The sequence below is a fragment of the Chenopodium album genome, chromosome 25 (assembly GCF_948465745.1).
Source record: "Chenopodium album chromosome 25, dcCheAlbu1.1, whole genome shotgun sequence".
Classification (NCBI taxonomy): Eukaryota; Viridiplantae; Streptophyta; class Magnoliopsida; order Caryophyllales; family Amaranthaceae; genus Chenopodium; species Chenopodium album.
Window position 1 is genome coordinate 6,181,583 of NC_137858.1, and position 20,157 is coordinate 6,201,739.

Below are 20,157 nucleotides of genomic sequence, written 5' to 3' on the forward strand. Positions count from 1 at the left end.
CTGTAACGTGTTCCGCTATATTGGTGATTTCACGATTGGGTGTCTTCAAACAATAAAAGTATGGAACTCCCATTCAACTTGTGGTAAACTTGTGTATATAGGCTAAATCTATCTATTTACTCCAAATTTGTAACCACTCTGATGTTCAATCAAATTCTAGACTAGGCTCCTAATGATTCTTTTTGGTTTATCCTTGACATAGGACAATCACCCACCTGACTACCATAAGAAGCACTAAGTCATTTGTGTAGAAGAAAAGCTTCTAACAATAAGATGTAAGGAGGATTGACATTTCCTAAGTAGAACTGTAGAAGAATAAATTGGGATAACATGTTGGTACATATGCTTCATGCCTTCATCAAGCCATTTTCAACATCTGTGATAAGGCACTAACAACTCATTTAACAAGCAATTGGCACATAATAGCAGGAAAGGAGAGATTTTCTTTTAATCAACACCATCTTCTTGGCTTTCTATATTTGTAACAGTATCACTGGACACCTAAAATAAGATCTTGCCTTCAGAATTATACCAAGCTCTCAAGAAACTCACAAAAATGCAAAAATAGAAAGCTTTTCCATTTAAATATACAAAAATCATTATAACTCCTGGTGACTGTGAAGAAATTATACTGCCAAATTGTATTTTTGCACTGTAAATAAATTATTACTCTCTCCTAGCTCCACTTCTTGGAACCTGGAAGTGTGGAAACCTTTTGTTTACCAACTCTCCAAATCCAAGTTACAGTCTTAAAGAATTATCAATGGTGGATCCCTGAAAATGGAGTAAAGTAGCAAAATCTATGAAACTATGCTTTATCTAAGCTATAGGCAAATTCTGCCTCACAATCATCAGATTTTGGTATCATTGCAGTGGCAAAAACTAACTAACTCCGCCTCGACAATTCCCTCAGCTATATTAGCCTTAAACATCTAAGTATGGATGAAACATTAACATTAGCATCCAATCCAGCACAAATTACTCAAATCCAGTAGAGTTTACCAAGGGAATTTCGCAGCTTTAGAGTTTCCATAAGATCACCGCTACACTAAACATGAAAGACCTTTGGACGAAATCACATATGTAGCACTTTACAGCATACAATATAAGACTATCAGACAACCAAACAACTCTTCTCACAAAATCTCAAAATTCAACAAAGTACCAATAACAACAATCAAAACACAAACTCAACAATAAAATACATCCATTCCAAAATATAACATAACAAATAAACCAACAAATCAAAGCTAAATTAATCCAATAATAATAACAAATTCATCAAATTTATTGCAACTTTGTTCAATATCAGTGAAAATTTCTCAAAATCCACATCAAAACCATCATAAATCCAAGAGTAGAAAAACTTCTACAAATTTTCCCCAAAACAAAAATCAAAGATCTGAGCTTATCAACATTCAACTCAGAAAATAAGAAGGATCTGGAAACAAAACCTAATAGCGATGCTCCAATTTCTCCTTCTCCAGATACCAATTAACATAGGAGTAAACTCCGACGAGAGGTCCGAGCAAAAGAGTGGTGCTAATCCAATTCTCCGTCACCTTGTGGGTCAATTTTCCGGGCAGATCTTTCCATAATCCGGGCATCACCTTCTGCTGGTACGGCGACAAAGCGTATTGAACTGCCCTCATCTTCACCGGAATTTTCCCCATTTTTGTTGAAGACGATGATCTGAAAACCCTAGTTTGCGGAGGAGAGAGATTGTTGAAGGTTGAGAAATCGAAAGATGGGAAATGTCAATCAAAGGTGAAATTGATTTATTTTTTCTAGAAATGTGGAGAAGGATTGAGATATGGGCCTATGGACTAGTGGACTCCGTGGATCGTACTGTTGATTTGTTCACATAGCGTTACAAAAGGTGTCGAGCTAGATCGGCTCGAAACAAGAAAAGCACGACACAACACGGCACGTGTAGAGGGCATGACAAAGTATGGTAAAAGCAATAAAATTTGACTTGGGCACACAGCATGGTGGCACGTGAGCTTGGGCTTAGGTTATGCATGGGTTGATCTTTTGAAATTTTTGTCATGGCATGTAGCTTATAGATTAGGCATAGCTAACTCCAACGCATGTGGGCTTAGTACGAGACACAACCCACAACCATCTTTGACTAGTGTTTTAGAGCCACAAAGCACACAAATTCTTAGGACCTAAAACATCTAATGTAAATCGCTGCAAAGAATTCATATATAGGGAAAAATCTTCAAATTAAAGGATGGTGATTTTTCCAAATCATTCTACGTTGAAAGGTACTAATGGAGTAGCTAAATTAAATATTGTATAGTAAGTGGTGTGTTTGTTGAGTTGATCTTATTGTTTGGTTTAGGCTTCGTGTCCAAGTTTATGGTTTTACGCAAATTATAGAACCCAACTAATGGATTTTATGTTGACATTTGATGGTACGCAACCATAGTCATCACCAAACCAATAATCACAATCAATTAAAAATGTACTTTTAGTTGCTTTAATTTCATAGTTCCACCAATCTAAGTACTTACAGTACATTTTGCAAGTCGATCTTGCAATTATGAAATGTTAGAGAATTGATTGAACTACTGCTAAGTTTATTTAATTTCAGAATATGTCTATGAGAACTTTTTTTTTCTTCTATTTAATGAATTCAATTTAAGAACTTATCTTTACAAACAAAATGATATTATCCTTAGTTTTTTTTTAAAATCACTACACTTGTTACTTGTATAGTTTTTCATGTTGGACATAAAAGTACTTTTTCCTTAAATGTGCTAAGAGTTCGCTTTTCCCCTTCATGCGATGCTAAAGAGCAAACTTTAAATGATTTTATGGTTGAAATACAAAAAAGTGTGACAAAGGGACCTTAAGAAGATGGATATTTGACGTGTACCTCATTTATAATTTGTCTAGAATCTAGATTGATCATATATATAGAATCGTTAAATTAGTAACAAGAGATTTCATTTTCTTATCTTCAATAATATAATTACATACATAAACATCAATAACTATCAATTCTCATGTTATTAGTAATATTATTATCAAAATTCGCCATATATGAACTACTATATTACTTTATAGATACGGAAGATCGATAATCTAATCTTAAATATGTTTGTATGGATGTTTTTTTCATTGATTAGACATACCCAATTTAATATAACCTCCCTAATATAAACTAATTTAATAAATTAGTTTATCGTCGATCTAGTCCATTTTCAATAACCCTTGAATGAAAAAAAGTTCATTTCCAATATAATGATCTAGAACACCCTTTAATCCCTTTAAATTGTTTAATAATTTCTTTCATAATCTATGTTAATGAACGTCATCATTACTGGTGTTCATATTTTCAAGGTGATTATTACAAAGAGATAAAAAGGTTGAATAACACTTAATTACCCAAGAACATGATGAAAGGCCAATATAGTGATGCTAAACCTTACTAAAGTGAACTAAAGATCTAAACTTGTGAGAATATTAGAATATATTGTTACACTAATTTGCCTTAATTAGTGATAAATTTGAAACAAATCCCAAATTATGATACGAGTATGATACATGAGTTAGTGGATCATTGATATGTGTGGCTCAAAATTTGTCTATTGTCACATCCCACAATCGCTACTACATAATACATATACCCTGCTCTTTAACTTATTCATGTTTTATTTTGTGCCCTAATTTTTTCACTTTATTTCAGTTCTTGGATCAAGTAACAACAACTTTTGTCCTTGCATCATCAAACTTTTATTATTCCTCTCAAATCACTTTCCTCAATAAGAGAGTTGTGAGTTGTCCATGCTCATTTTGTTGGCGGCTTATGCCATAATACATGAAATAATAATAATTGTAGACTTCTGGCTCTTGTATGTATATAGCTCATGTACTCGTGTATTATTTCGTCGTATTCGTATACAACATGTTCAATCTTACTATTGTTTCGTAAAATTGTTAACTTTCGACAATCAACTGTGTTCTATACAAAACACACGTTATGGGGATACAAATACGGGTATACAGATCCAATAATTTTGCATAATTATTTTGTATCTATACGTAATTAAAAAGATAAAAATATACGATGGAAAGTAAAAAAAAGAAGATCATAATAGTCGAGCAATTCCATCAAAGTGATCAAAAACATCATTCACAACTCCCACACCCAAAATCAAAAAGAAAAAAAAAATTAAAAGACAAAATTGTCCTCCATCATAACTTGCTTTTCGATCATTTTCCCTAGCTTATGTCATACATACACTTTTTTCCCCACTTTGTGGGGGTAGTGATGTAATTCCCTTCACATATTTCTAGCAGATCACACCAAAAATCTGGGAATTTTTTTGTTTTTGGTAATTATTTCTAAAATCTAATTTCCTAAAACTTTTAGTCACTGCATGAAATTTTTCCCAAATTATTGGGCAAAAAATCAAGGGAAAAAAATTAAAAAAGATAGCAAGATTTGAGGAGATTTTATGTATATACTATGATCTGATAATTCTGATTAGATTCAGGCCACAGCAACTCCAGTTCTAACAGCTTTTTTAGACCCAGATTTTGTAGGTGTATCTGCTTTTCTTAGGGTTCTTCTATTCCAAGGTCTTTCTTTTGCTTCATCTATCTCTATTTGTTCTTGTCTGCATTCATCACTGCAAAATGGTGTATTTCCCCTGTATAACACAAAATCCCCACATCAGAAATCAATCAACAACCAAACAAGAACATAAACACAAACACGACACGACTTTAAAAAGATACAATATGGGTTATTACCTGTACATAAAGATGTCATGATTGGGTTTAAGTTGTTTGTTGCAGAAAAAGCAAGAATCAAGGAAATGAGGTTGTTGATGATTGAAGAAATCTTCACTTCCTGCATAAAATGCAACTCTTGAATTTGAAGATCTTGCTTTACCAAAAGAAGCCATTTTTTTCAATGAAAATTAAAGCAGGTAGCTTAAGAAAGTGATTTAAGAAGAGAAAAAAGAGAAGTAAGAAAAAATGGGCACTAATGTTATGTTATATATAAAGAAAATAATAATATGGTGGACTGACCTCAAATAATATAAAATTAAAATTAAAAAAGGGGGTGGGACCAAAAGTGAATAATTGGGAAAAAATAATTGGTTAAACTAGTTGTTGTGTACTAAAATAAAATTAAAATAAAAAATTGGAGAATTGAATGATTTGGGTACATAAAAAGAATGGAGTTAATTATTAAAATCAATGGGAGGTGGAATCTATGGGTATTGGGAAAAGCAGCTTTTTTTAGCTATTGCTGTTTGGTACATGCATCTAGTTTGTTTGTTTTCACTTCAAATTTAGGAGTTTTAAGTTTATTCTATTTTATTTTTATTTTATTTGACAAAAGCCAATAAAGGGGTTGTTCTTATTGATTGAGCTGAACTGAACTGATCGGAGCTGAATTGAATTGAACTGAACTGAACTGAATTGAACTGAACTGAATTGAATTGAACTGATTTAAATATTATATGAGAAAAGGAAATTAAGATAAGAACTGAACTTATTGGAGCTAAATTGAATTGAACTGAACTGAAAATAAGTTAAAGAGAACAGGCCCGAACACTCTAGAGACGTTAGATAAGAAAGCTAGAAGTAAAAAAAAAAAAACAGAGTATTAAAATATTACAAATAAACATCTTTACCAATCGATGCATGATTTTAAATGCATTCCGTTATTAACTATCCTTGTTCTTTTGAGCTTCTGAACATAACAAAGCAAGTCTCGCAGAGTAGGTGCCAATAGAGCTGACTATTAATACCATACTAAGCATATTAGATTTCAGCAGAACAGACCACAACAGCTCAAAAGAACAGAGTCTGCTCCGTATCCAACGTCCGTAGGCGCTTGTTAGCGAGAATTTTTGTTTTTTTTATAGGGTAGTTTTATAATTTTTGGTGGGGGTTGGTAGGACCATAAAGAGTTACAACAGTAGCATATTATAATTATATGATGGAGTTATATATTAATTTATTTAAGAAGTTGATGATGAAATGAATGATGAATATATACTGGTTTCTTGTGCTTTACCAGACAGTTTTTCTGTACAGTGATCTTTTGCCTCCTCTCTTGCAGTATATTTGCTCACTTGTCATTTGGCAGTATAAACTCTTTGATGTTTATGTGGTTTGTGTATGGGTGTCACATGTCTTTTTCTTGCTTTGTCCGATTTGTGAACGGTAATTAATTGTGTTAATCATAATATATGAACTTAAATCTACATGTGCTATTCTTAAGGAATTATTCATGTCAATTTCCAAAGTAATGTTACAAACTACTATATCGTCTATATGAATTACTTAAGTAATGCAATTTGCTCTTTAGAAAAATAACAATGGCTATACATGTTCTACATCATATATATATACAAGCTAAGGCAATTCGTTAAATTACAAGAAACTTATAATCAAACAATAGAGTTGTATAGCTTAATCGACTTACACATGAAATTTGTACTTATGATACATATCATATGCTTTACATTCATGATTCAACGGTCCACCAAACAAAACTTGTTTAATTGTATGAGATGGGGGAGAGGGGGAACCTATCCAATTTCATATTTAGTTTTCCTATCACTGCACACATATACGAGTGAGAAAGTCGTATATCATTCTGGTATCTCAAAAGAGCTTGTAGGAGCTTGATCGTAAAATTAATATTATACCATATGTCTGTTACACTAATAAGCAATAAAACAGAAATAACTTATCTCTTGATGCGTGAACCAAACTGACAATAGCCGCGTCGTGGAGAACCACTGACCTAAAAGACGATTCCGCGCTACCTCCCGGTGCAGTAGACAATTGCGGTCGCCCTCCAGGATAAGCACGGCGCCGGAGTTTATGTGCACTCACAAACCCGACTGGAACTCAGAATACTTGCCCAGAAAACAGAACAGAAAGAACATGTGTTTAGATAAGTTTAGAGAAGAGAGAAGACTGATTGTGTTATGTATTTTGGCTAAGAAAACCACCGAATATTTATAGGGTGAAGAGGAAAAACGGAAAGCATGAAAGGTGGGAAGAATCTGGCCAAGAAAATGACCAGATTAATCTAGTCAGTCAACAAACGAGGCAAGAAACAAGGGAGTGAATTAATCAGCTAAAATCAAGGGATTAATGGCTGATTAATTCCCACAACAGTCAGAAAATCCCAACAGTCAAAAAACGGATACTTGGGAATATTCTGTTAACAAGAAAAAGGAAATAAAATTTCTCCAAAAAGATAACAAAGACCCACGCCCGCGCATCGCATTCCCCAAGACCCCAAGTCCCAAGTCCCGAGGCCCGAGCCCGACCCGACCCGGCTCGGCTCGGCGCGCGCGCGCGCGTGTGTGTGTGTGTGGAGTAACACACACCTCCAACTCACTCAACTGAGTAGTGCTAAAGCACTACATTATAAAAACAAGGAAAAACCTTCCTCCCCAATCAATGTGGGACTTTTCCCCTTTCATTTATTTTTCTCTCTCTCTCTCTTATTTTTCCCAACACTCTTGTTTTATATCAAGAACTTCCAACAATCCCCCACAGGTTCGAAGATATGAAAAAGAATGAAAAAATGAATTCTGGGCAAAACAAAACAATTGCATAAGTGTCAATGTCTCGCGACTTGAATTAACACATAGTGGACATCAAGCTATGATCCCTCACCTACCAAGTGACCTTCGTCTTGAACGCAATAGGGAGTTAGGGACCCGTCACTTTGAGCCACACAATTGAACATGTATAATATTCTGAAATTCCGCGAATAAAGGTGACGCATTATACTGGCCATACGTCCAGCCTGGATGCTCATAGGTGCTCTAGAGTATAAGCCCACGAAATACTCATAGGAAGCGGCCACACTTCCACACCTAAGTAGGTGAACTCCATCAAGTGTGAGCTACAACACACCTCCAAAAATATGGATATGGGTTCATTAAGAGCCGTATGCTCAACCTCCTTCTCATATGTAGCTAAGCACAAAACAAACATCTAGAGATGGACAAAAATAAAAATGTGCTTCCGAATTATTACATAACGTTCCCCTTTGAACTCATAGTGAGTAGGAGTTCATTATTTCACAATTCATACAACGGGCTTTAGCCCCATCTCTTCCGATGTTTCCAAAACTAGTTTTTTACATAGGCCTTTAGTTAACGGATCCGCAATGTTCTTTTCGGACTTAACATAGTCCAGTGATATCACCCCTTCAGACAACAAATTTCTGACGGCTTTATGCCTCAGACGGATGTGTCTCTTCTTCCCATTATAGGCATGGTTGTGTGCAACAGCAATAGCAGCTTGCGAATCACAATGAAGTGCAACTGAAGGAGCTGGCTTCCCCCACAGTGGAATATCTGCAAGCATGTTCCTCAACCATTCTGCCTCATGACCTGCCAATTCAAGAGCAATAAACTCAGATTCCATAGTAGACATAGCAGTACAAGATTGCTTACAAGATTTCCAGGATACGGCTCCACCCCCAAGGGTGAAGACATAGCCACTAGTGGAGTTAACTTCATCATTATCGGATACCCAGTTGGCATCACAAAAACCCTCCAAAACTCCAGGAAATTTGGAGTAATGCAAACCCCAATCCATAGTACCCTTAAGGTACCTAAGCAACCTCCTTAGAGCAATCCAATGATCACTGCTTGGATTATGAGTGTACCTGCTCAACCTACTAACAGAATAAGCAATGTCAGGTCTAGTGTAGTTCATAAGAAACATAACACTACCAATAATTCTAGCATATTCAGACTGATTAACTGGATTACCATTATTTTTCTTTAAGTGGAAACTTGGGTCATAGGGAGTCTTAACTGGATCGACATTAAATGATTCAAACTTTTTAAGAAGTTTTTCAACATAGTGTGACTGATTAAGACAGATGCCATTTGGAGTCCTCTTGATTTTTACTCCCAAAATCACATCTGCCTCACCCATGTCTTTCATTTCAAAATTCGAACTCAAAAACTGTTTTGTCTCATTTACACGATCCAAGTTAGTCCCAAAAATCAACATATCATCCACATAAAGACAAATAATTACACAACCATGACTATCATGCTTAAAATAAACACAAGAGTCACCTTCATTAACATGAAAACCATTACCAGTCATAGTCTTATCGAATTTGTCATGCCATTGCTTTGGAGCTTGTTTAAGCCCATACAATGACTTGACTAACTTACAAACCTTCTCCTCTTGTCCTGGAACAACGAACCCTTCAGGTTGGACCATGTAAATCTCCTCATCCAAGTCACCATTCAAAAAAGCAGTTTTGACATCCATTTGATGAACAACAAGACCAAAAATGCAAGCAAGAGCAATTAAAGTCCTAATGGTTGCAATTTTAGTAACGGGGGAGTAAGTATCAAAATAATCAATGCCAAACTTTTGAGTAAAACCCCTTACCACTATCCTTGCCTTATACTTGTCTATGGATCCATCGGCCTTTAATTTTTTCCGAAAGATCCATTTACAAGTAATGGGCTTACAACCTCTAGGAAGTTCAACCAATTCCCAAGTGTTATTATTGAGAATTGATTGTAATTCACTATCAATTGCTTCTTTCCAAAAAACAGCATCAACTGACCCCATTGCCTCATCATAGGTTCTTGGATCATCTTCCAAAACAAAAATATGCACAAAATCATCATCAATTAAGGAAGATTCAGATAAATAAGAAGTAATAAAATCAGGACCAAAACTATTTTCCTTTCTTGCCCTTTTGCTTCTCCTTGGCTCCAAAACAGAATCATCGTTAGTAATAGGAGCATTAGCAATAGGTAAACTAACAGAACTACTAGCATGCAATTCACTATCATTAGAAGGAGACATTTTCAAAGGGAAAATGTTCTCAAAGAACTCAGCATCTCTTGCTTCAATGATATGACCACCTGCATAAGAATTGTTAGCACCTTTAACAAAGAAACGATAAGCTGCACTTTGATAAGCATAGCCAATAAAAATAGCATCAACAGTTTTGGGACCAATCTTATCCCTCTTGAAGCTAGGTATGCCTACTTTTGCTAGGCACCCCCACACTTTCAAGTATTTTAGGTTTGGCGCTCGACCTTTCCATATTTCGTATGGAGTCTTGTCAAGCTTCTTGTGAGGAACCCTGTTCAAAACATGACAAGCAGAAAGAATAGCTTCCCCCCACATGTTATTAGGAAGCCCAGAACTAATAAGCATAGAATTCATCATATTCTTTAAAGTTCTATTTTTCCTTTCAGCTATACCGTTTTGTTCGGGTGAATAGGGAGCCGTCGTCTCATGAACAATGCCAAGTTGCTCACAAAATGCCTTAAGAGTGTCAGGGTTGTACTCACCACCCCTGTCACTCCTAACCCTCTTGATCTTTTTGTCTAACTGGTTTTCTACCTCAGCTTTATATTTGAGGAACATTTCCTCAGCTTCGTCCTTAGACCTGAGAAGATAAACCATGCAAAAACGTGAACAATCATCAACAAAAGTAATATAATACTTTTTACCCCCTCTACTTTCGTGATTATTAAAATCACCTAAGTCACTATGAACAAGTTCTAGTACTTCAGTCTGTCTATCTACTGATTTAAATGGCTTCTTAGTAAATTTGGCTTCAACACAAACTTGACATTTCGAAAAATCAGTTTTAGAAAAACTTGGAATCAAATTTAAGTGTTTAAGCCTTTTAACAGAATCAAAATTAACGTGACCTAATCTAGCATGCCATAAATCAATAGACTCAGCAATATAAGCAGAAGAAGTACTAGCATTCTTATTCATAGTGTCAATTTTAACATCAAGAGTAAAAAGCCCCCCATTACAAAAGCCCTTCCCCACAAATTCCCCATTGCGAGTAAGAACTAATCTATCAGAATCAAAGGAGAGCTTCAGTCCAGCTTTCATGAGCAAACTGCCAGAAATTAAATTCCTGCGCATTTCTGGAACATGCAAAACATTAGTGAGAGTAAGCAATTTTCCAGAAGTGAGAGCGAGAACGATCTTCCCTTTGCCTTGGATAGAAGCAGAAGCTGAGTTGCCCATGAAGACATTTTCACCTTCAACCTTGTCATAGGTAGTGAACATGTCCTTGTTGGCGCAGATGTGCCTGGTAGCTCCAGTGTCAACAATCCACTCAGCAGCATTACCTGTAAAGTTAGCTTCTAAAACAACAGCAACAATAACGTCAGAATCCTCAATAAGGTTTGCTTGACTTTGCCCATTCTTCTTCTTGACCCTGCAATCTCTAGCCCTGTGACCAGTCAAACCACACTCATAACAGATTCCCTTAAACTTGTACTTCTGAATTTTCCCATTAGGCTTAAGGTTACTGTTTTTGGCTTTGGACTGGTTGTTTGATTTGGGTTCAACAAGGTTGGCTTTGGCAGAAGAAGAGGAAGGAAAAACAGAAGGGGTTTTGTCTTTGATACGGTTTTCCTCCTCAATTTTGAGGTGGGCAGCAAGTTCCTCTAAGGTTAGGTCTTTCTTTTTGTGCATGAGTTGGTTACGAAAATCCTTCCAAGAGGGAGGGAGTTTCTCAATAAGAACAATAGCAAGGGTAGTATCACAAATAGACAGACCTTCAGCAGCCATATTAATACAAATACTCTCATAAGCATGAATCTGATCAATAATAGGCTTATCATCAACAACTTGAAAACTTAACCACTTACTAACACAATAACGTTTAGTACCAGCATCATCAGCTCCATATTTTTTCTCTAAAGCATCCCAAATATCCTTAGCATGATAAAAACCCATATAAATATCCAACAGACTATTCGACATATAATGCAACAACATGCCCTTACAAGTTCTATCATCCTTAGAAAACTTAATCTCAGATTCAGACAAATCATCTTTATCAACAGGTTGAACAATATCATCAAGAACATATGCAACATCAATCTGCTCCAAATAAAAATGCATCCTAACAGCCCAACGTTTATAATTCTTTCCATCAAGAGGTTCTAGTTTAGACATATCAGGAACAAGGAATTTGGAAGCCATAATCGTCTTTTAGATTGTTACACTAATAAGCAATAAAACAGAAATAACTTATCTCTTGATGCGTGAACCAAACTGACAATAGCCGCGTCGTGGAGAACCACTGACCTAAAAGACGATTCCGCGCTACCTCCCGGTGCAGTAGACAATTGCGGTCGCCCTCCAGGATAAGCACGGCGCCGGAGTTTATGTGCACTCACAAACCCGACTGGAACTCAGAATACTTGCCCAGAAAACAGAACAGAAAGAACATGTGTTTAGATAAGTTTAGAGAAGAGAGAAGACTGATTGTGTTATGTATTTTGGCTAAGAAAACCACCGAATATTTATAGGGTGAAGAGGAAAAACGGAAAGCATGAAAGGTGGGAAGAATCTGGCCAAGAAAATGACCAGATTAATCTAGTCAGTCAACAAACGAGGCAAGAAACAAGGGAGTGAATTAATCAGCTAAAATCAAGGGATTAATGGCTGATTAATTCCCACAACAGTCAGAAAATCCCAACAGTCAAAAAACGGATACTTGGGAATATTCTGTTAACAAGAAAAAGGAAATAAAATTTCTCCAAAAAGATAACAAAGACCCACGCCCGCGCATCGCATTCCCCAAGACCCCAAGTCCCGAGGCCCGAGCCCGACCCGACCCGGCTCGGCTCGGCTCGGCTCGGCGCGCGCGTGTGTGTGTGTGTGGAGTAACACACACCTCCAACTCACTCAACTGAGTAGTGCTAAAGCACTACATTATAAAAACAAGGAAAAACCTTCCTCCCCAATCAATGTGGGACTTTTCCCCTTTCATTTATTTTTCTCTCTCTCTCTCTCTTATTTTTCCCAACACTCTTGTTTTATATCAAGAACTTCCAACAATGTCTTAAATCCATTATCCAATTAAACAAGCAAGATGATGAGTGCTAAGTGCTTGTTAGCTTGATTCAATAGATGGGAAAATTCAATCAAATGACTTTATTATTTTAGTTGTTGGTCTAAATGCATGTTGAATTAGGGAGTATTCGTTATCATAGTTAAATTTATTTAATTTCAAAGGTTAGTCTTTATATCATACGAACTAGTGAGAAATTCGTATATACTTGCCATTTGGCATCGTATGTGATGCACATCTAGCTTATTACCTTAACACCTTAATGTAATTAAGAGTGCATATACTAATTAATCCGGTTAAACGCTCAACATACACGCTTTGTACAAAAGTTATTATTACATTATAAATTGTTTAAAATTAGATAGATTGATTAGATTCCTCATATCTTTGTTGAAAAATCTAATCGATCCATCTGAAAGTGATACAAAAGGAGAAGAAGAAAAAAAAAAAAAAGCAAAACATAGATATAAAAGTATAAAACTGTGGGACTATGAAACTATCACTATCACAAAGGGCAAAACCAAGTCCATTGATCAACCCCACATTAATTAAGGATTATTTCATAATACAGCTGATAATGTCAACTTATAGGAGGAATAGGTCGGAATTTTATAACATGTTTGTTCCCAACTAATATGTACTATGTCTAATATGCTTAATAATTATTGGACCTTATATTGTCCATTATTTTCTTATGTTCTAATATAATGTTCAATGTTAATTATTTGTTCCATCATATTATTAAGACATAGTTTGTTGATACTATACTTGAGTGTTTAAGTTTTTCTAAAGATATTTATACATTTGATAATGCACTAGTTAATATAAATGCTACAAATGATGTCGCTTAGAGTGGCTCAAACCATATAGGAGAGGGTAGGAATTGAAGCTACATAGTACATACTACATAGAAATGATGGGGTTGAATACCTGCAACTAATAACAAAACCGTTCTTAATTGATATGAATTAATTAATGAAGTCTCTATTTTCACCACTTATAAGACAACTTATGACTATAGAATAATGACTATAGAATAATTAAGTAAAATCGTATCGTATATACTCTATATCGCGATATTATTACAAAAAAATAACTAATTATACCTAAATTACTACACATATGACCTAACAATATAATACAAGTATAAAACTACACTCAATGTCAAACATTTATACAAGTCTTGTTTGTCAAAACTTGATGCACCAACACTACAAAAACAATCACACGCCAAATATGAATACTACCCATTCCAAGTAGGCATGCAAGTAGCATTCCCTTCCCGTATTTTCAATCAACCTATAATATCTTTGCATAATCACTCCATGTTTCAAACACTTCCGTCCCACGTCAATAAATTAAAACACATGAAAGAAAGACTACGGAGTAAAATTTTCTATAACACATGAATAATGAATTATTACAATATTTACGCTATTCATGTATATTATGACATCCATGTTTTCACGTAGTCTGTATAACTGTGTCAGTCCTAACATCAATTAATACTAGTATATGTCAAAAAACCGTGAATTTTATTTGTTATTACTAAGCTTTTGTATGTATATCTATTTAAATAATTATATTTAAAAATTCATATGAATCAAAAGAAATAAAAGACCAAAAATCTTATATTAGGGTTTGATTGGAAATAGATGAGTCAGGACTAAGTCAGGGTTGATAGGGAGAGTATCTTACAAGTCAATGATTTGTGATTAATAAATAGGACACCCTTAATTACTCTTTTAACACCTGCCCCAACCAAAAAGAAAAAAAGTCCCAAAAAGTGGGACCCACTCTCAACTGCCCATGATTCCCGGGCAGAGTCCAGATGCGTTACTTTATTTGCCCGTGACACGTGCGACCTTGGTTACCCAACAAGTAGAGCCACTTAGAACGTGACAAACCATACGTGGGGGAATTGCTTAATAATAATGGTAATTAATTAATTGATTACTCCGTAATTTTGATTAAGAAATTAAATGAAGGAGAAAATAATTGCGTAGTTTGGAAATGGAAAAATGGGGTAATAAAAATTTGCAAGTCACGAGGTCAGAGGAATCTCCAGAGTTTGGTGTTAGAGCACTTACAATGGGAGTACTCTACCCCCATATTTCTCCAATTTGGGAGGATACTCCCATTGTGGTAAATTTACCCAAAGTACTCCATATAGGAGTATTTGGAAGCATACTCCAAATATGGAGTAGTACTCCCATGGTACTCTTGTATAGTGGACCCCCCAACTATCCTATTAATGTTTGACACTTGTACATTGTTGGCCCACTTCTTTTCTTCTTTTTTTTTCTAATTTGTAGTACAACAACAATAATGCAATACTTTAAAAAAAATAAACAACATTGCAATACTCTACCCAGTCAACAATGCAAACGGAACTTTATCAAAATATACATATATATATTTTAAAATAAAAAAAAAAAAAAAATTTGAAACGGCTAGTTTCTAGGGGATTTCAAACAAGAAGAATTTGTAGTAATTTTTATATGTTGTAAGTTTGTAACGGTAAAAAAATTTTACATTATATATTTGTCACAACTAATTAACTTTCATTCATCTATTCCTACATATTCCATATTTCTCACAACTAATTAACTTTTTTCCTTTAATTATTCTCAACTAAGAAAATCCCATATGGATAATAATAGTGCAAACTCACAAAATACACCAAATAATTTCCAATTTGATCCTAATCTTCTTAATAATCCTCAATTTCAAGCTATGGTACAATTATTTACTACTCAATCTAACCTTAATAATCCAAATAACACTTCACAAAATCCAAATTTTGTTTTTCCAATGTCTCAACATTTTCAACAAATGGAATGTTCTCCGGGAGGAGATGCTAGTAGCAATGCAACTCCAACTTCCGAAATTAGGACGGCACGCCACCTTGAAGAAATTGAAGATGTTGCCGTCGAATTGTTTCCCGAAGAACCAAATGTCATCGTTAACAATAAAAAAACGCAAAAGCAAGCAAAGAAGACGTCACAAGCAAAAGTGTCGCAACAAACGAATGAGTTGCAACAACCTAAGGTATGATAGTTTTTAAAAATATTATTAGCAATAACCTAAGGTGTGATAGTTTTTTAAAAATTATTATTAGCAATAACCTAAGGTATGATTGTTTTTTAAAAATTATTATTAGCAATAACCTAAGGTATGATTGTTTTTTAAAAATTATTATTAGCAATAACCTAAGGTATGATTGTTTTTTTAAAATTATTATTAGCAATAACGAACATTATTATAGATAATTTAATTACAACCCATCAAACAATATACTATTCTCACTTGTACACATAAATTTTTGTAAATGATAATAATAAAAAGAATTTTTGTAAATGATAATAATAAAAAGAATCTTTAGCAAAACTTACAGTAGTGTAGCATTCTTGTAAAGATTAGATGATCTAAGATTTATTTTAAGAGATATATTATTACATTATATAGTGCATATAATCAATTAATATTATTATGGCTAACTAGTTTTATTATTACTTTATGTATTGTATTGTTTTAATTAGTTTGAATATTATTGTATGATCAAAGGGGTGGTCCATAAAGGACGATGAAGCGCTAGTATCCGGGTATATTAATGCCGGAGGAGATGTCGGAGAGAGTACTTATCAAACAAAAGTTAATTTGTGGGATAACATTGAAGCTCTCTACAACAAATCAAGAGAAGAAAATCCCGATTGGAAAATTAGTAAAAGGACCAAGAAAGCTTTGCAAGTTAGGTGGAATCATATTAATGAATTGGTTGGAAAATGGGTTGGATGTTACTCATTAATCCGACGTAACCCACCACAAAGTGGAGAATCGGAGGAAGATATTGAAATGCATGCTCACGAGAGTTTTCACAAACAATATGGTAAACATTTTGTGTTGACACATTGTTGGCAAATTATGAGGAAAAAAAAGAAATGGGGTGCCGGAACTATGCTACTACCTTCTGATAGTCGAGGAAGTAAAAGATCAGAGTCCGAGTATTTAATAGGTGATAGTGAAGAAAATCGACCTTATGGGGTTAAGAAGATGAAAAATAAAGGTAAGGAGAAGGCTACTTCTTCTTTTGTCAACATTGATAGTTTGACCTCTACTCTTGATGAGTCTAACCTTAAGAGACATGAACAAGGAGAAAGGATGTATTCTTTAATCAAAGAGCGAAGTGAAGATAGAAAACGACAAAAGGAGGAGGAGGCAAAAATTAGAATTTTCAGCATACTAGCGACAAATCCTAATCGTGATAGCGATGATGAAGAATTGTATCGGAAGTTGAAAAATGAGTTTAGGGGTAGATTTATTTAGTGTTAGTTATAAAAAGTTGAATAATTATATCCTAATTGTTACAATTTTATTGTTTAAATGATATTGTATTGTAATATATTCCATTGTTGTTATTGTAATATATATTTAGTTAATTTATATAATGTTGTTTAGTTCAAATTAAGATTCTTTGTAATATATTGCTCTAAATCATTTATGTGAAATATATTAATTTTTATATTAATTAAAAACAAAATAAAAAAAAATCTTGTAAGCTTTACCATTACAATATGTCATGTCCTATCATATAATTGCTGACATATCATGATGATGTACCTAACGTTACTTGTACTAGTCTTATTGTTTCATATAATTGAAATCCAACATATTTGGATAAGATATCTTCACTCTTATCTTCAGAAGATATCTAGTAATTCTCAACCATTAACTTTTACTTTCTTATCTTCTATATCCAACAATATCTTATCCGTGATTTTATGTTCACTTGATAAATTATAAGTTTACTTCACAATATAAGTTCACTTCACATTATACTCCATATATATATTTACTCTCCTTCTGTGAAAATATCATTGTTTTTTGCACAAATTGTAAAAACACTCAAAGTTTCACAAAAAAAAAATGAACTTTGACTTTGGTTCAGGTTCATCAAGTTCTAGTGATGAAATATATGATTGGATGTTGATGGATTTCATTCAGGAGAGTGAACGTATACAAGAGGTGGAGGATGTAATAAGAGAAGTGGTTACCTCTGCTGTTCAACAACCCACAACTGAGAGTTCACGACCAAGATCGAGGGACTATGTGCCAAGAGATCGTGAAGGGGCTCACAAACGTTTGGTAGATGATTACTTTAGTACCACGCCACTCTATAATGATGTAAAATTTCGACAAAGATTTCGCATGCGAAAGCCAGTTTTTATGCGCATTGTGAATACTTTAACCGAAGTTGACGATTTCTTTAAGCAAAATGCAGATGCCACTGGGAAACTTGGTGCTTCAAACTTGCAGAAGTGCACCGCGGCAATAAGAATGTTAGCATATGGCACCTCGGCTGATCATGTTGATGAGTACCTCAAGTTGGGTGCAAGTACGGCAAGAGAGTGTCTTACTCATTTTGTTGACGGAATTATTACTAGCTTTTCTGCAGTTTACTTGAGGAAGCCAAATTCTGATGATGTGTATCGTCTCCTTTGTGAAGGAGAAAGTCGTGGTTTTCCTGGCATGCTTGGGAGCATTGATTGTATGCATTGGCAATGGAAAAATTGTCCAGCAGGGTGGAGAGGCATGTATCAAGGAAGATCTCGAGAGGCAATTGTAATCTTAGAAGCCGTTGCTTCTTGGGATACATGGATTTGGCATGCATTTTTCGGGACACCTGGGTCAAATAATGATATCAATGTCTTGCAGCGATCACCGGTATTTGATGACTTACTAACTGGACGAGCTCCAGAAGTTCAATACAACGTAAATGGAAAAACGTAGAATATGGGTTACTATCTAACGGATGGTATCTATCCGAAATGGGCTGGTTTCATTGATGCCATAACTGCTCCCCAGACTGCTAAACATAAACTTTTTACTATGAAACAAGAAAGTGCTAGAAAGGATGTGGAGCGGGCATTTGGAGTACTTCAAGCTCGATTTGCAATAATAAGATATCCTGCTTTGGCATGGCACCCTGAATTATTATGGAAAATTATGATGGCATGTATTATAATGCACAACATGATTGTAGAAGATGAACGTCATATGTATCGAAATTATCAAGATCCGTGTATTGATTTTGCGGAAGAACAACCCGAGACACTAGCTAGTTCATCAAGTGAAAACGCTAATCGCGGGCCCATCCTTGTTAGTCGCGGAAGATACGAGTACATGGATCGAGATTTAAGCAGATTTATGGGCAAAAGGGAAGAGCTTCACAACAAACAAATACATGTGTCGTTGAAAAACGATTTGGTTGAACATGTTTGGAGAAAGTTTCAAGGACCAAATTAAACTTAAACAATGTGTGTAAGAAAAGGAGATTGGTATTGTTATCATTATTTTTATTTTTATGTTAATTTTAATTTAATGTCGTTATTTTCTAGTTATTGTTGTTTTTAGTTTCATGTTGGTTTGTTATTATTTCAGCTATTAATGAATGTTATTATTAATGCAAATTAAGCGTACTATTTGATTATACTATTTTACAAATATTTACTATTTTATTATCTTAGAAAGTTAACTATATGTTTACGTTTTACTAACAAATATTTTTACTATAATTAAAATTTAAACAAAATTAATTTAATACTAAATAATAATAGGTACAATAATGTAGTGATATATATAATAATAGGTACAATAATGTAGTGACAAATATATATATATATATATATATATATATATATATTAAAGAGATAGAGAATAAAAGAGTATGACAAGAGGATCCTCTTGTTGTGGGAAATTATGGAGGAGGAGGAAGATGAAGAGTATTATGATAGTGGAAAGTGGGGTATAGGAAAAAGTAGATGATGTGTCAAAAGGAGAATGGGAGAGAGAGGGAAAAAGTATGGAAGTAGAGTACTCCCATTAGAGATGCTCTAAATCTTGCTTCCAATTGGGTTACCAACGTAACCAATATTCAGTCAGTCCATGTTTTTTCATTTTTTACTTGTTATACGTTCTTAATTGAATGATCAAATGGTAAATTTATGGAGTAGAATATTAATGTTGCACGTATGAAGTTATACTGCCATTGAATTTGATATCCCATGTAATTTCACCTTCTAGTATACTCGTAGTGTCTGTTGAGATGATATGAGTAATAAAAAATGGTTTTAAAGTCAAATTAAGGCCCTGTTTTTTTAAGTTGTTCTGCTTTGTTCTGTACTGTCTTGCTGACTCAATTTGTTATATTTTACTCCGTACTTTGCTAACACTTGCTTTGCTCTATTTTGTTCTGTACTGTCTTGCTGACTCAATTTGTTATG

The 20,157-nt window shown here is 34.4% G+C and overlaps 4 protein-coding genes across 4 annotated transcripts; 3 read left to right on the forward strand and 1 right to left on the reverse strand.

The window, feature by feature from the left end:
• Positions 1-4,180: 4,180 nt before the first annotated feature.
• Positions 4,181-4,978, reverse strand: LOC145614940 (FCS-Like Zinc finger 3-like). The gene is made up of 2 exons (XM_081670017.1): positions 4,768-4,978; positions 4,181-4,664 (listed from the first exon to the last, which is right to left on the reverse strand). Exons 1-2 carry the CDS (start codon positions 4,920-4,922, stop codon positions 4,505-4,507), a joined length of 315 nt encoding a protein of 104 aa, XP_081526143.1. The 5' UTR covers positions 4,923-4,978; the 3' UTR covers positions 4,181-4,504.
• A 10,563-nt stretch (positions 4,979-15,541) lies between these two features.
• LOC145614742 (glutathione S-transferase T3-like) lies at positions 15,542-17,237 on the forward strand. The gene is made up of 2 exons (XM_081669811.1): positions 15,542-15,925; positions 16,442-17,237. Exons 1-2 carry the CDS (start codon positions 15,611-15,613, stop codon positions 17,198-17,200), a joined length of 1,074 nt encoding a protein of 357 aa, XP_081525937.1. The 5' UTR covers positions 15,542-15,610; the 3' UTR covers positions 17,201-17,237.
• Positions 17,238-17,800: 563 nt separating this feature from the next.
• LOC145613554 (uncharacterized) lies at positions 17,801-18,664 on the forward strand. Its single transcript, XM_081668667.1, has one exon. It carries the CDS (start codon positions 17,801-17,803, stop codon positions 18,662-18,664), a length of 864 nt encoding a protein of 287 aa, XP_081524793.1.
• A 3-nt stretch (positions 18,665-18,667) lies between these two features.
• On the forward strand, positions 18,668-19,180 carry LOC145613555 (uncharacterized). Its single transcript, XM_081668668.1, has one exon. It carries the CDS (start codon positions 18,668-18,670, stop codon positions 19,178-19,180), a length of 513 nt encoding a protein of 170 aa, XP_081524794.1.
• The last annotated feature ends 977 nt before the right edge of the window (positions 19,181-20,157 follow it).